The 16,999-nt window shown below is 40.8% G+C and overlaps 1 protein-coding gene across 1 annotated transcript in view; it reads left to right on the forward strand.

Moving 5' to 3' along the window:
• The window catches only part of JAZF1 (JAZF zinc finger 1), a 323,480-nt gene that overhangs the window by 271,434 nt on the left and 35,047 nt on the right, over positions 1-16,999 (forward strand). The window contains exon 3 of the mRNA XM_043463327.1: positions 6,073-6,269. Coding sequence (XP_043319262.1) covers positions 6,073-6,269 — 197 coding nt within the window. The remainder of the gene's footprint in view (positions 1-6,072; positions 6,270-16,999) is intronic.

Below are 16,999 nucleotides of genomic sequence, written 5' to 3' on the forward strand. Positions count from 1 at the left end.
TAACTCTCCCTACAGGGCCCAGGGCAGCCCCATGTAATCAAACACATTTATGTTTACGCAGTGAAGTATATGAATATTCACACTAAATACAATAAATAAAGCATATGAACAGCTTTTATGTAGTTCACGTCATGGTTGGTTTCCTCATGAATTTTGCTGTCAAACATTAGAAATTTCCCAACTTTCAGAGCTCTGGAGATTTCAAAATTACAGATTGTGGACCTAATTATACGTATGTGTGTACAGGCTTTCTTATAACAGATTGAGGCCAAAGTTAAGTTTGGGAAACACAGCCGGATGCTGCTGCTGGAATCATGGACTGTTGGAGCCAGGAAGAAATCTAGAGGCGATATGTTCCTTTTACCCATAAAACTGAAACTCCTCAGTTTTAACAAGAAAAAAAACCAGGGCCAGAACAAGGGGAGCACTGGGGCTTCCAGAGTTCACCTGCTTCTTCACCCCAGAGCGAGCCCACTGACACAGCTCGGGGCGTCTGGACCACACGCCCTCTCCAGCGTCTTATAATAACAATGAAACCACACCACGCATCTCAGACCTTGGATCCTTTTCAAGTTCTTCTGAGAGAGATTCGAGTTTCGAGTGGACACTTCCATCCCGGGTTCTCCAGAGCCAGTGGAAGCCGAGTGGTTTTGCACCAACAAGACACTTGGGCTCAGGTGTTTGGCCCGAGAGTGAGGTGCAGCAGGGGACCTGCCCAGGCTCCAGCCAACTCTGTAAATTTCCTGAGTTTGTGGTTGAAACTGGTCTCCATGGACCAGCAATTTGACATTTTCCCCCTGTGGTGTTACATTCATGTTTCCACGTTTAACATGTCAGACTGAATGAACATTGTGGTCTAAGGATTTAAAAGATTTATAACGGAGTCTTGAAAATTTACTTAAGGAATATGTACTTCCCCAAGCAATAACAAATATTACTACAAATGACCATATTAAATTAAAGTAACTTGGGCATTTCTGATTTGTAGGAGAGTTAAAATTAATCTTATGGCAGTTTCAGTTTCAAAATGAAAACATGACTTTGCCTGACCACAGATTTCCAGGCTGTTAGTCAACAGTGAATGAACCCTCAAGTGACTTTTTTTTCCTTTAAGAAATATCCAGTTCTCTTTATGTGTAGAAAAATAATACCAGAAAGAAAATACCCTGAAAAATCAACTGTAGTTGTATCTGCAAATTTCCAATGTTCTGATAAAATTTTTTTCGTAAGCTGAGTAAGTAGTAAGTACATGGATTGTCATTTTATTCTTCTTTAAACTGTGCTTAAAAATATGTACAATTTGTGTGTGTACTACCAGATTTTTTAAATGTTTTTAAGCACAAGTGACAAATCCATGAAAAATCCATGTAAGTGTTCTTTAATGAGAGGTCTTATTTTTATACTTTTAAAAAGGAAAAGAAACTTTCCTTATCCATCCTTCATCCCTTCCCTGATTAGCTCCTTTAGTAGGTAGGCAAGGAGCCTGGTTCAAATGCTTTTTCCCCCACATTAAAATAATAATAGCTGTAGGTGTATTGGTAAATGTTTAACAGTTGACTCTTGGGATGGGAGGAAAAACCCCAGTTTGTAATATTTGCCAATTTGCATGGTGTAAATACTCCATCATGGCCAATTTCAGGCTACCAACATTACATCGCTGCACAGAGTAGAGAAGTAACGTGCTATATAGCATCATATAGTAATTCTACCAAACAAATACAACTTTATTAATGTAAATAACCTCAATAGCACAGATAATAGTAAAATGGAAGAAAATAATAAGAACTAATAAATTTTGAGTATTATTATCTTTGTTTTTAACATACTTGTTTTAATTTTAACTTCACATGATTTAAATTTTGATAATGGGTATATTTAACAAATGGCCTAAATCCCTAAAAAGTGAATGATCAGTTCTCACAAGCCAGCATGAGCCCACACTAGCACACTACTGCTGCAAGACCAGAGCAGCTCCCGATGCAAAGCAGAAAGAATTGAGGGAGGTGGGCACAGCCAGCCTTCCCCGTATCACAGCCCAGCGAGGCTACCAATCCAAGACCCCAAGAACCTAGGGGCGCAACACAGCAGAACTTGGATGCTGAGAGAATAAAGACCCCCACTCTAATGGTTGCCCCACTTCCAACAAGTAAACCCCTGCATTTTCCCAGGCCCTAAGTTTCAGCTTTTTAACCCCTTTCAGCTTTGAAAACCATGACTCTGCAGCAAAAACAAGAAAGCTCAGATGTGCAGGAGGCAGCCTGGCAGAGCAGGAGCTTTTGATTCAGTCCTAAGGCTTGACTTCTCAGATACCAGCTTTGCCATCAGCCAGCAAAGTGACCTTGCACAGGCCCCTTCACCTCATTTCCCAGTTACCAGGAAAAATGAGGGGGCTAGACAAGGTGATCTCTCTCACCCAGCTTCCTTCCTGCTCTAAACCCCATGTTGGCTGCAATTACTCAGGGCTTCGGGAAAGATCACCAATCATGTCAGAATCCACTGGGAAAAACTCTTCAGCCTGCAGGGTGGTGTGACTTCCCAAGCCTGAACTCCGTCTCCTCTAGGAATACAGCAGAACGTGTCTAACCCTGATGATGGAACAGTCTGGGCTGTGGTCCTTCAAGGATGTCACACTGTAGCTGCCCCTGAAGGTGGAAAATGCTTGGAGCCAACTTACTTGAGTCCAGTCTAGACCACAGTCACAGATAACCTTTATTCATTCTGCCTCATCAGGTCCTTTATTAACTTGTCTCCCCAAGTGGTTTTTGCCATTGGGAGTTCACCCATCTTTTGACAAACAGCTATATTGATGGAACACTGCTTGAGAAGTTCAGGGTTTAAATAAGTCTCCAAAAAATAGGTAAAGTCATGGGTGATAAGTGAAAGAGGAACAGTGCAAAACCACCAGGGAGAAACTGGTGAATTTTATCCAGTGTTCCACAGGCATTTTTATGCCCCTGTGTGTGTATGTTGTCACCGGGAATAAATTCTGCAGCTGTGTATCTTGGTACAGTGAGGTTGCCTTGATTTATGGGTATAGCTGCAAGTTCATAACCACCAATCCAAAGGAGGAGGAGGGAGGGTGGACGGAGAGAAGGATTGGCAGAAATGTTTTATGAGTTTCACGTTTAATGCTTTTAACATGGTGCCTCGTTCTCACTTCTAGAAAGCCAAACATAAATGGCCGTCCGTAGCTGACCAAGCCCATGAGGGGTGAAGGCGAGGGATGTGTGTGTGCGCGTTGTTGTGGTTGTTTATAGTTGTTTTTATATCTGAGCTGTAGGAGAGTATTTATTTTACAATAAAAACCGTGAGCTATTGATACTTTTTAACCAGAGTAAGAGAAGACACTGCTAAGCCTCTGTCTCTCTGCATCTCTCTCTGGCAAGACGATCTTTCTGACATTCTCTGTGCACTCTCTGACCTGATTCCCAGTCAGCTATGCATGAGGCACGAACCTGGTGCTTTCAGGGCCAAAAACATGCAGTGCATCCTCAAGAAACGTGGAGTAAGGTAGACAGAATATACAGGAAAAACCACATTTATGAAGCGTTCTGTAACAAAAACCGTCACTTCCTACATGACAGGCACTGCTGCCTTGTTTAATCCTCACAGTATCCTCTGAAGTCAGCACTGTTGTTGGCCTGTCCACCAGCAAGTGACCTTCCTTGACCATGAACAGACTCTCAAGATGATCGGGGACCGTCATGAGTTCTGGGTCTTTTCAGAGAGATAAAAGGTAGAGCCTGCCCACCAGGAGGGCCACGTCACGCCTTCTGTGAAGTTCTCACTGGTACACAATGGCAGTCTGTCCAAATGCAAATAGAAGGTGCCCCTTGGGCAGAGGTGGGAGCTGCCCTGGAATCAAAGCTTTTATAACACTCCCTGGACACGTTCCCCATTCCCTGTAGGGGCCATGTTCAGGTGCAGGATCGCCATGCTCTGGAAGCCCAAAGCTCCTGCTTCCTATCAGCTATGGATAGATGGTTTCTAGCTCCTCCCAGGCCAGACGCCACATACCAATCAGGGGGTTAGTCTTATAAGCAGTGCTGCCCAGTAGCATGTTTGATTTACCATCTTGGCAGGTTACCAGAGTTAATCAAAACCTCTTGCAGAAAGGAAAAAGGGATATGTTAGTCCTTTAGCTGTTACACAATTTCTTGTCCCATTTTACAGAGAATAAAGCAGAGGTTTAGAGAGGATCATCGACTTGCCTTAAGTCACATTTGTAAGTAGCACAGCCAGGATTTAAAGACTGGCTTGCCTGACTCCAAGTCCCCTGCTCTTAACTAAGATGCAGGATGTTTATTTTTCATTCTACTCCATTGCATATCTATCTATATATATTTTTTTTACTTTGTAAAAACTAACTTGAATTACCCACACTAAGAACACTTGGCCTTCCTAGAACAAGCAACATGTTTAGCCTGTGATTTTGGCCACTCCCCAGCACACTGCGTGCCCACCTGAAGAAGCTCAGCATTATGCAGTTAGCAGTTGTACTTAAAATAATAAAAGAAAGCACTAGTTCCTTACTTTACAATCCATATTTTAAGTGTAGAGGTTTATGAGGAGAGGAAAAAGCAGTCTTAAGAGCAGTAGAACCAACTTTATACCTGAAAATAAATGAGTACCTGGCTACCGAGTGCAAACAATTCTGTTTTGCATTTTCATTCCTTTCTCCCTTTTCAGTCAGCACCATCTTGTAGCACAAAAACATAAGAAAGACAAAGCATATAGCTTTATTACAGTTTGGTTCAACATATAAAATCCAGTTTATATGTATAGATTATATTGCAAAAGCCCTTCAAGAAATATGCCATCCATGTTCCAAGTGTAAAAGTAGACATTTTAAGACACTAACACTATCGTAATATTGTGTCATTGGGTGTTTGAGCAACTGGAAACTTTTAACCAGGCATGAGAACTATCTGTTGACTTCTAAAATGCCATAGTGTAATGAAGACCAATATAAAGGAATTCTGTAAGCAGAATGTGAAATGGGTTGGGTAAAATACCAGTCTAAGCACAATGGTATTAGTTTATGATGAATTGTATTTAAAAAGTCAAAACACAGTTGATGGGAGGGTGGGGTGCAGAGGGGACTTGAGAGGTATGGTTATGATCTGGTTTTTAGCATAGGTGGTGGGCGTGAGTGTATGCTTTATTTACCTAAACATTTTCATAAACTCTATTCACTAGACTTTCCATCCCAATTTTCAAAAACTGCAGTCAACATTTGCTGTTTAGGGAGGAAATACCATTTCATAAGTGGTTTTGAATCTCTTATTATATGAATTCATAAAATGCTAGATTAAACAGGGAGAAAAGAACAGAGCCTGAATATTACTAACTTAGGAGAAGTGTTGAAAGAATATAACTGTGAAGTTTCCAAAGTGAAACTCTCGAAAAAAGTCACCTTTCCCTTTTATGAGTCATAAAATCATGACATAAACAGATCTTTCTCGGTGATCTTCTTCCTTGTACTGCGCTTGTTCCCTCTTACTGAATCTTCTTGGGCAGAATTGTTCAGTCATTTCATAAATGTTTGCTACCATGTGCTTGGCAGCAAGCTAGTAACGATAATAGGGACTCAAGTCCTTTCTTTTCAGCTAGTAGCTGGGGAGACAAGACGTTTAAGCAGCCAAGAAAGTGTGACCTGTGTGAGAGTCCAGAGTACAAAAAAGAATCAGAGTCCTCACAAAGCCATGTATGTTCAGTGGCACAAACAATAAATACTACCAACCTGCAGATGAAGGAAGTCCTCTCTAGTTGACAGTGGTCGGGGAACTTTGAGAGCAGGTGTACTTTCTGAGGACTGAGAGGACCTTCCAGGCAGTCCTGTAGCTGAAGGCACTGTAGTGAGGACAGAGGCTTGGCCCAGGGAACTTTCAGGGGCTGGAAGATAATTCTATCATGTAAGAACAGGGCAGCTGCTCTGAGTTTTTGAAGCTGGGACTGACCTGTGAACAAGTCCCTACCCCAGGGTGGAGCATCTGTCACACTCAGGTTAACGATCATAATTCGTCCTGCTCTGTAGATGGGTTATTCACAGATGGTCTCTTCCACTTACAGATTCATGACGGATGCTGCCCGCCGAGAGCAGGAATCTCTGAAGAAGAAGATCCAGCCAAAGCTCTCACTGACTTTGTCCAGCTCCGTGTCTCGAGGGAATGTGTCCACACCACCTCGCCACAGCAGCGGAAGCCTTACTCCCCCAGTGACCCCACCCATCACCCCCTCCTCTTCATTCCGCAGCAGCACCCCGACTGGTGAGTAGGTTGGCCCTTAAGGGCTGTGTGTGTGTGCGCGTGCGTGCATGCGTACTGTACTGGGGGCTGGGCACAGATCTTGCTTGAGATCCACCTCTTCTTTGACCCTTTGTTGATTCATTCATCTATTTATTATTAAATATATAGTTAATAAGTTATCATTTATAATGTGCATGTGATAATGGTTTTATAGACATGTTTTCAAGCCCTTACCATTTGTTATGTATAAGGTGATGCGGTGTCTTGGGTTTGCTTCAGTCAAGTGGAGAAATAGATCAAACAAGATCAATTGTTTTGATTATTGCCATGTATTGATTATTGTTGAAGCTGGGTGATGTATACATAGGGGGTTATCATCATACCATTCTCCCTAGTTTTGCTTGTTTAAAAGATTTTCTGTGATAGAAGGATCAATTTTTAAAACTTAGAGTCCCTCTTAGCGCCAGGCCTGAGCTGTAGTAGTGAACCGAAGGAGACTGGTCATGTCCTTTCTGATGGGCTAAGGCCTAGTGGAAGATGTTGGCATTCTACAGGGCCAACAAGAACACTCTTTCTTGTCTTCACCTCCCAAATGGAAGCGATTTGAAAAATAAGACTCAGAGGTAAAAAGTAAAATCAACTTTATTACTGCATAAGGCTAAACTGCAGAATAGAGCTAGGATCTGTAACAACTGACTTCTTAGGTTGTCTTCCCTGAGTTGAACTTATTCCCGAACGTTCCTCCTAAGCTTGCCTGTGTAGGAGCAGACCAGCGTGTGCCCAGGCACGGAGCTGAGCAGCACAGAACCTTCTCCCAAGTCAGAGGTCCACTAGTCAGTGATAGAAGATGGTAGAAAGAGGCTGGAAAAGTCCCTCCTCTTCTTTTTCCCATCTGAGAACAGAGATTATATTTCCCCTCACTCCTGAAGGGGTATAGACAGGCATTCATCAAAGAAATACACCAATAACTATAACATTGTAACTCAGTGATAGGAGAGAGGTTTGGCAGCATCAGGAAAGACTTCCCTGAGAGGGAGAGAAGGAGCATCCAGCCAAGGGGACAGAATTTTTCAAAGGCTTCATGAAGGGGAACCTGGCAGGTCCCAGGTTACTGAAGGTCGACCAGGTGGTGGTGAGGTGTTTGTTAGATGAGGCCAAGGAGGTCTGCAGGGCCCAGGGCTCTGAGGGTGTTAGTAAAGATTCTGGTTCATGCTAAGAGCAGAAAGAAGCCATTCAGAATCACACCATCATCCCCTCAGTAGTATCGCCCCTTAATGGTGGATGAAAATGTTTATTTTCTCTTAAGAGTTTATGTATTTCTCTTTTATCCAGCTCCCATCAGGGGAGGTGGCAGCAGTCCTGTTTCTCAAAGTGTGCTTCAGAATATGACTTTCACAAAATGGAAGTTGAGGAAAAGGGTTCCCTAATAAGTTTGGGAACGTGTGATGGGTTAGACAAAGGTAAACTGGCTTATTCAACACAGGGCTTTAATATAATACATTGTTATTTTCCAAGAGGAGGATTTAGAAGATTTTCAAACTCGTCACTCTGATTATAGGAGCTCTTTTTCTAGGGGCATCTCGGTGGGCTCATGGTTGAGAGGGTACCCTGTGTTCCATCAGGCTTGGGCATTTTGAACACAGGATAAGTGTGGGAGGCAGACAGAGTTCCTGCCTGAACTTTGCCTCTTACAGATCACTGGTAATACCCATTATTTAGGTTTTTGTGTGAGAGTTAAATAGAATAGTGTATGCATGCATTAAACATTCACTAAATGTTCATCCCTGTGGTCCAGTTTTCAACTAGCTGTTTCAGGAATAGAATTGGGGGTCATTCTATACAGGATGAATTGGGTTCATTTGTGTGGGCACTTTTCCCTTCCCTGAGATAGACCACCATGTTTCTCTTACATTTCTTTCTGTGAAGATTTACTTTCCAGGATTTCTGCTAACATTTACTGGTAAATCTAAGGAATGCCATGAGAATGTAGTGTGAGTCTTCGATTCTCTTTTCTGAGTATTTCTATGAATATTTATTCATATGTCATGTGAATTATGGGGACAGTTTTATACCTGGGTATGTTTTATACCTGACTTTATGTGGATTGACTCATGGCCAGTACCAGATAACTATGACTACCCCAATTAGTAATGGGAGTTTTAGAACCGCATGAAAATAAAGACAGTTTAAAAGTGAGAGTTTATTATTTTTCATGTAAGAATGTTTGGAAGAAATGGAATCATTTCCTCTCCTTCAGACATAAAGAAATCTTTCTGACACCTTGTCTATTTTAGCAATTTCCCACTGAGAGAATTAATTTATGTTGTGGTAAAGATGTATCATTTTCAATCTGTCAAGATCATTGGTAAGTTATTTGCTGCTTGAAGAACATTCCATGTAAACATCAAAAATTAGCAGGGGAAATGGTTTCTTAAACCCCTACCCTGTACAATTTTGATTGTGTACATTTTTCAATGTTTGAAATGTTATTTTACCTGTAGTTAGAGAGATCAGCTTATTTTGCCTGACTAATGTGGTTTCAGTCACTTTCATTGCCAGGTTATAAATAATTTTCCATGTTTCTACCTCCTAAATTCACTCTTCCAAGTTTCATATTCAAGATGTATTCCTGGTGCAGAAGTAATAGTCATCTTGCAGGAAAGTTCATTTATAAAGTATTCTTTAAAATATACCATCTTGACTAGACAGAATCAGATCTCAGTTTCATCATAGAGTTTCAAGTATGTCTTAGGAATTCTTAGAATTAAGACTTATTTTGTGATTTCTAAAACTCTAGAGAAATTTTCTTAACTTTTTCATTTCCTGTCTTTATTTGCTTTGTATTCTTTTTTAATGTACTTTTTAGTGTTCACTTAAGAAAAGTTTTGAATGGTTTAAATCATGGGTCAACATTGTTTTTTATGAAGGCACACAGGCCTCTGCTTCAGCTACTCAGCTCTGCCACCATAGCAGTGAAAGCAGCTATAGAGAGTGGACATTCTGTGTTCTATAAAACTGGGAGGTTTTGTGAAACCTTATTTACAGATTTGGTCCATAGGCCATAGTTTGCCAACCCCTGATTTAAATTATAAAGATAAAAAAGATATATGTGATTACTATGTATAAAATATATAGTCAACAAGGACCTACTGCGTAGAGGGAAGCAAACTCAGTGTTTTGTAATAGCCTATACCAAAAAGAATCTGAAAATAAGAAAAGATCTATATATATATATACACACACATATATATACACATACACATATCACTGAGTCACTTTGCTGGAAAGTGCTGGCTGGATTTCTGGTTATAATAGCACTGCATAGTCTCTCCTGGAAAATATTTGCATATATATTTTGGCCCATTTGAGGGGAAAAATTCAAGTATCACAACATTGTAAATCAGCTTTACTTAAATTAAAAACATATATATTAAAAGTGAAGATAAGCATGATTGAATTCACTGAAAATAAAGTGTTAAAACAATTCATACCATTCTCCTTTAAAAGTAGTAATAATTACTGAGGAAAGGCAACCTAGATTTTTTACTGTGTATGCTTACTGTGTGCTTTATGTATGCTTACTTAATCCTAGCACCAGCCCCACTGAAACAACATTATTAATTCCCAAGTACAGATTAATACCTTTTAAACTTTTATTTTAATTGGTCGATAATTGCTTTACAACATTGTAATGGTTTTTGCCATACATCAATACAAGTCGGCCATAGGCATACCTGTGTCCCCTCCATCCTGAACCCCCTCCCACCTCTCTGCCCACCCCATCCCTGCAGGTTGTCACAGAGCGCCTACTTTGGGTGCCATGTGTCATATGTCACACTCACACTGACTATCTAATTTACATATGGTAATGTATATGTGAATACCTTTTTTAAAAGTCTTTAGACCTTCAGCCAGTTAGCTGCCTCAGTTGCTAACTTGACATTTCTAAACCCAAAACACAAAAAGTCATTAAGTTATTGGAACTGTGGTTTACCTTTATTCACAGTAACCCTCACTTTTAACCCACTCCACCATTCAGATAGCAGGTCAGAAGTTGCAGAACTTAATCGATTTAGTTTACTCAAGGTTTTTTCCAAGGGTGAGTTGGAGCTGACTCCAGGCAGTCAGTTGTTAACTATTCAGGCTTGCAGACCAGTTGTTAAAGCTCATCCTGAAATTGGCCATGGTGGGAGTCTTAAACCTCCCTTTGCCTGGGCTCCACTCTGAGACTCTTACCCAGTTGGTGGATTGGGCATTGAGAGTTTTCTTAAAGCTCTTGCTAGGTAATTCTAACCTATAGTCAGAGGTGGGAAACCACTGTTTTTAAATGCCGGGTCCCATCTTGTCAGAGCTGTGTGTTTTCTTGCCTAGGTTAACCTATTTCCAGTTTGCTTGGAGAAAGATTACTGTCATCTACTTGCTTAGCCTCCAAACGTGAGTCCAGTGGGACTGAACAGATGCTTGCTTATGTCTTAATGGAGAAGCCATGGAAAGAGTTGGCTGAATTTCTGGTTATAATAGCACTGCATAGTCTCTCCTGGAAAATATTTGCATATATATTTTGGCCCACTTGGGGGGAAAAATTCAAGTATTAAACCAGAGAAAGGTACCCAAGGAAATTAAACCAATTTTTTTGTTTTCTTGTTCTGGCAGTCTATAATGACCATGAAGTAGCAAATTATATCTATTAATCCGTAATTTAAGTTCCTACTGTACATAATGTGCAATATTCGTTTCATATTCCTATGTCTCCTGCTATTTGGCGTGATAGTAGACTTTTAACATTCCTTTATGGCTTTGGCAATAGGTTACTCAGATTATAACTTTGCAGTTCTCAGGAGTTGCTAATAAATAGCAAAATCATTTTGAAAAGTAAAGTTTTAATTTTACCCTCAAGATGGAAATTACTGACATACAACTGATAGAACTGACAAAATTTAGCTCAACATTTAGAAGCTCTGTCTGAGTGGAGCTGAGGTGAACTTTCCCCCAATCACTTCATTTTTAGAAAATAAACCTAAACAACCTTACTAAAGGGAGAAAATCTCAAGGAATAAAAGATAACTAAAGTAAGGTCTAAACTCACATAATTCCCCCACCCCCACCCCAAAGAAAAAAGTGAAACAGAAGGAAAAATCTCAGAGAGATAAATCCTGTCCTATTTAACAGTGGAAAAGGAGAAAAGCTAAATATTTTAGCCTGACTGAATTTTGTGACCTACTTACAATAAATTCCTAAGGCCAGGATTTGGTATTTCTAATGGATTCTGCCCTAAAGAGATGAATATCTGGACAGTGCCTAAAAAACATTCCCTAAACTCTTCCCATTGAGAAAGTACCTTGATTTATATTTCCCTTTTCACATAAATGTGTTTACTTATGCTGGAGAATGACTTCATGTTGCTCTACTATCTGGCTGGCATTATATTCAGGGTCACCAACACACCCTTTCCTGGCCTATGACTTGTTTTCTTGTTTGTTTATATACTGCTTTGTTCCAATCATTGTCCTTTCATCTTCTTTATTGATTGACTTGTAAAACCTTCATCCTGCTTCCTGAGAGTTATGGTCCAGTCTTGTCACTAATTTTGCTTCCTTCCCCACTTTCTTATGCAGCTACTTATTTATAATCTCTTACAACTCAAAGTATAGGATAGCAACAAGATAATAATTTCAAGTATTTTTCTCAACTACACCACCTGCAAGAGACCTTCCCAAACAAAACATTTTTTTTGACTTGAAGAAAGCAAATCAAATCAGTGCCAATCTATACTAGTAGATTTTATCTTTAGAGTTCACAGAAACTTAATCACCATTTGTTTACCCCACTTTAAAGACAAAAGAAATTGAGGCTCGTTTAAATGAAACCTTGCCCAAGTTCAGTCATCCCCAGTTGAGTGGCCACTGTTTTCCACAGCACCAAGACTGGGCATCTTTTCAGTTCACATAATTTACTGAGCATCTATTTTGTTATAATCACTGTTCCAGGTACTGGGAGTACAAAAAGGCAGAAGATATAGCCCTTATGAATTAGAATTTGCGTCTCTTAGTAGAAGCAGTTATACACATGTGGAGCAAATACTTAATGAACATGACATACACACAGATGGACTAAATTACTAGCATGGATTATTGGTTAGATAAGATAGAGGTACTCATGGAGCCATTCTTTCCATGCTGTTTTAAGGCAGTTATAAGCAATATAGTCACATCCACAAAATGTCTTAGAAATTGTAAGTCAATGTAAATTCCTAAAGAGTTGGAATCAGGTGAGATCAGGGGGAAGTGATTGGAGGCAAACAATTTTAGAGCATGATCGTTATGGACTGTCAGGGGATTCATAAGCAGATCCAGGTATGTTGATGGGGGGTTAGTTAATGGAAACCCGGAGTTTTCTAGAGCATCTTCTGAAACTCTGGGAACATAGAGGTAAAGTGATGAGAGCTTTTGGCATCAGAGGGATCTGGGTTAAAATTTTATTCTTCAGTTTGAGAGAAGATGATCTTAAACCTTTACAAGCCTTGGTCTCCTCGTGTATGCACTGGAGACAATGCCTACCTTCCCATGAGGATTAATGAGCTAAAGTTAGGGATGGAAACAGCTACTTATGTTAATACTGTGTCTCCGGAAACCTCTGGTTCAGAAAGGTTCTCCAGGGCTTCAGAAACAAGTGATGTTGGCTGAGCAGTTCCACGCTGCGTAGTTACCCAAGAGGAATGGAAGTATATGTCCACAAAAGACAGGTGCAAGGATGTACAGGACAGCATTATTTGCAGTAGCCCTGAGTATTAGCTAGTCTGTCTCCAAGTACATGGATAAACAAATTGTGATCTATCTATACAGTGGAATACTATTTAGTGACTTAAAAAAAAAACAAAACCATGAATGAGTCTCAAAAACATTATACTGAGTGAAAGGAACCAGACCCAAAATAGTACATTTGAAATTCAAGTAGAGATAGCTGATCTGTAATGATGGAAATCTGAACAGCAGTCGACTCTGGGAACAGGAAGAAAAAGTTCTCTCCCTTCCAGAGAACTTTCTGGACTGATGGATATAGTCCATATCTTGATTGAGATGTTGGTTACACAAAGGTATACATTTATCAAATTCATTGAATTAGGCACTTAAAATCTATGCATTGTATTTACCACAATTTAAAAAAAATTGTTGGCCCAGGCAGAAATGAGGAAAAGGAGCCCACAACTTCCACTCATTCCCTGAAAGAGCAGAGAGCATTTCCTTTACTGTAAACAAGCCACTTAAGAGCAAGGGAAGTAAATACATGCAGTAGTTTGAAGAAGAAAATCTCTGGAATTTCCTCTCCATTGAAGAAGGACAGTGAAATCCTTTATTCTCAGCTTTCAAACTGTACAGAAACAATAGTGTGGTCAAGTAAAAACAATTGCTACACTTATTAAATGAAGAAGAACTAGTTGCCAGACACTGGGACACAGATAGAATTAGTTGATGATTGAAAATGTTTCTAATAGAAAATTATAGCATATGGATCTTCCAGATCCAAAATACTTCGCTTTCCATGAGACAGAATTTTACATGAAAGAAAAATTAAATTTTTAATTTAAATTTAGTCTTTAAAAATTAAAAACTAACACTGCCCAGTTTCAGCCCCTGGATGTCCTCTGAAACTCTAAATGAACTCCATTTCTGTAATGGGCAGCCAGTTAATAACTGCTTATCTTCAGACTTAGAATTTGCAGTAACGGCCGTCAATAACTTATCTTCTAGTGACAATATTTTTGAGGCCTGCCATTTTAGCAATACATGCTTAACCATTCACATTTAATTATAAACCTGAATTTCATCTCTAATGTAACTGTGTTATTGCTTAATCAAATTCAACAAAAATAATATGTCCACTGTTAAGAATTCCCACAAGAAATCTTGACAGTCTTTACGTCATGTTTAGGCATGTTTCACCTGGTGCTAGAAACGCAGTTCACGGCATGGTTTTGGCCCTCAATCATTGTTGCTCTTTCTATGTCCCAGCAGGGGTCTCTGCACTGGCCTAAAAATGTCAAGAAATATCAAAAGATAAAGTTATTTTCAAGGGCACACCCCCTACCCCCCAAAAGAATGCAGTCTCTTTAAGCTAGGGTCCAGAGCTCATTCGTATGCCAGCTCCCATCAGTACACACTTTGACTAATTTTCCTCTGGAAGCAAGTCCCAGAACCGAAATAGGAGTGCTAAAGAGAGCCACATATTGTGAGCATGGAAAACGGCACGGATTCCACTGAAAACAAAACAAGCAGACACCCAGTGCTGCCACACACCTCTGCTGCGAAGCGGACAGGGATTTAACACCTGATGAATTCGTAGCCCAGCCAAATGTGTGTGTTTCCAAAGGAGCCTTTTCATTTTCCTTCCCATCTAACACACAGCATATTAAAATCAGAGAAGCCCTTTCATCTTTGTGGGTATCACAGCAGCAAACTGGTTTAATGTCTTTTCCATGTGGGTCTACTTTTAACAATAAAGGGATCCCCAGGCACACCCAGCTGCACAGCGTTAGAGACAGAATCTGCAAAAAAGAAAAAAGTGAGAATGCTTTAAGCTCATTTGTTCTTGCTAAAAAGACTATCCAGGTACAGAATCTCCCTGCATCTGTCTCAGGGCTTTGTTCAAAGTCCTTGGGAAGGCACTAAAAGCAAAGTGGTATCTGACAGGAAGGGAGAAACAGCTGCTGGGACCTGTCTGATACCTGGCAAGGAAAGGATGCTGGCTGTGCACCTTGAGCCCCTTGCCACCAAACTCAGATAGTTACTCCTTGGAAAACGGGATGCTGGTGTTAATTTATAGTCATCAAAGCAGCAACAAGTTGGCTTGATCTTATCAGATCAAAGATGTGTTTCATACTCCACTGGACTGAACTTTCTTTTTAACCTAGCCAACTCAGGCTCTCTTTGGTATGGAAGAATAAAACATAACAAATCACCCCAAGAAACTAAAGTTTTTTGGGAGACCACTGTATAGGAATTTGAGATCTAATCATGATGTGCTTGCTGTGTTTTCTACCTAGATACCCAATTATTATTATTTTCTACAGGCAAAAAAAAAAGAGGTAGCCAAGGTGTTCCAGATGCTTACAGACCCCAAAACAGGTCACTCTCAGGGAAATTGCTTTTCCTCTTGTCAAAATAGTTTTGAGTAAAATAGCTACAGGGCATCTGTCAATGGCCTACCAACTAAGATATATCTTTTTGAAGCCTGGGTCTGGGAGAACTTTTAGTTTTCAAACAGATGTATTTTTCAAAATTAAAATATTTTCAAGTAGCAGGATAAAATAAGTGTAAAGCAGGTTTCTCTTCTAGCAAATAGTGGAAATGGTACTTTCCATGTAAGATATTTCAAGCTTTTCCTATGCTGTATAACTGGATCCTAGTGAAAATCCTCATCATAGTGATTAACTTGAAAGCAGTTCTAACCCTGGCAGTCCAGGATTAAACTCTGTACTTCCGAAGAAGAGAGCCCAAGTTTGATACCTGGTCACGAAACTAAGATCCTGCAAGCCGCAGGGCACAGCCAAAAAAAAAATTTTTTTAAGAAAATTTTAAAAATGTGAAAAAAAAAAAAGAAAATTGGGCGGGGGCTTCCCCGGGGTCCAGTGGTTAAGAATCCCCCTCGCAGTGCAAGGACTCCAGTTTGATCCCTGTTCCCGGCAGATCCCCATGCACCGTGGAATGACTGAGCCCGTGGGCCACCACTACTGAGCCTGTGCTCTGGAGCCCACGAGCTGCGACCGCTGCAGCTCATGCACAGCTGGGGTCTGTGCTCTGCAACAGGAGAAGCCACCGCAGTGAGAAGGCAGGGCACCATAGCTAGCGGGTAGCCTCCGCCACCGCAGTGAGAAGGCTGGGCACCATAGCTAGAGGGTAGCCTCCGCCACCGCAGTGAGAAGGCTGGGCACCATAGCTAGGGGGTAGCCTCCGCCACCGCAGTGAGAAGGCTGGGCACCATAGCTAGGGGGTAGCCTCCGCCACCGCAGTGAGAAGGCTGGGCACCATAGCTAGGGGGTAGCCTCCGCCACCGCAGTGAGAAGGCTGGGCACCATAGCTAGGGGGTAGCCTCCGCCACCGCAGTGAGAAGGCTGGGCACCATAGCTAGGGGGTAGCCTCCGCCACCGCAGTGAGAAGGCTGGGCACCATAGCTAGGGGGTAGCCTCCGCCACCGCAGTGAGAAGGCTGGGCACCATAGCTAGGGGGTAGCCTCCGCACACAGCAACAGAGACCCACCAGAGCCAAAAAACAAAATAACTAAATCCTTTTTTAAAAAGGTAAAAGATGAAAGAAAAGAGTTGCTTAGAATCTTAAACTCAGGGGTAGAAAGGACCTCGGCATGCTTTTCTGTTGGCCATTCTTTTCCAGTTTCTGCCTGCCAGGCAGAAGTGTACTGTGTTACTCCAAGGCTCTAACAATTCCCAGGACCAGTGCCAGGCATTCAGTTTAGGATAACGCTTTTGAAGCACAGTCATGATCCTACATCTTGAACAGGCCCCCCCAAATGACACCCTTAAATGGCCACTTTCTAACTTAAGAACTTTGCGTAAACTTCTAGGCCATTATTGTGTTGACAGTCTCCCTAAAATTCACCTTGATGAAGTTCATTTTGGCAGAGCATGCCGTTGCTACCAAAAGTATTTCACTGCCATTAAAAGGAAAACAGGCTTTGAAAAATGTTTAATTAAAGCCACTTGGTTTCAGTAATATATATGCATATAATTTAGAATATGC

Source organism: Cervus canadensis, chromosome 3 (genome assembly GCF_019320065.1).
Source record: "Cervus canadensis isolate Bull #8, Minnesota chromosome 3, ASM1932006v1, whole genome shotgun sequence".
Taxonomy (NCBI): domain Eukaryota; kingdom Metazoa; phylum Chordata; class Mammalia; order Artiodactyla; family Cervidae; genus Cervus; species Cervus canadensis.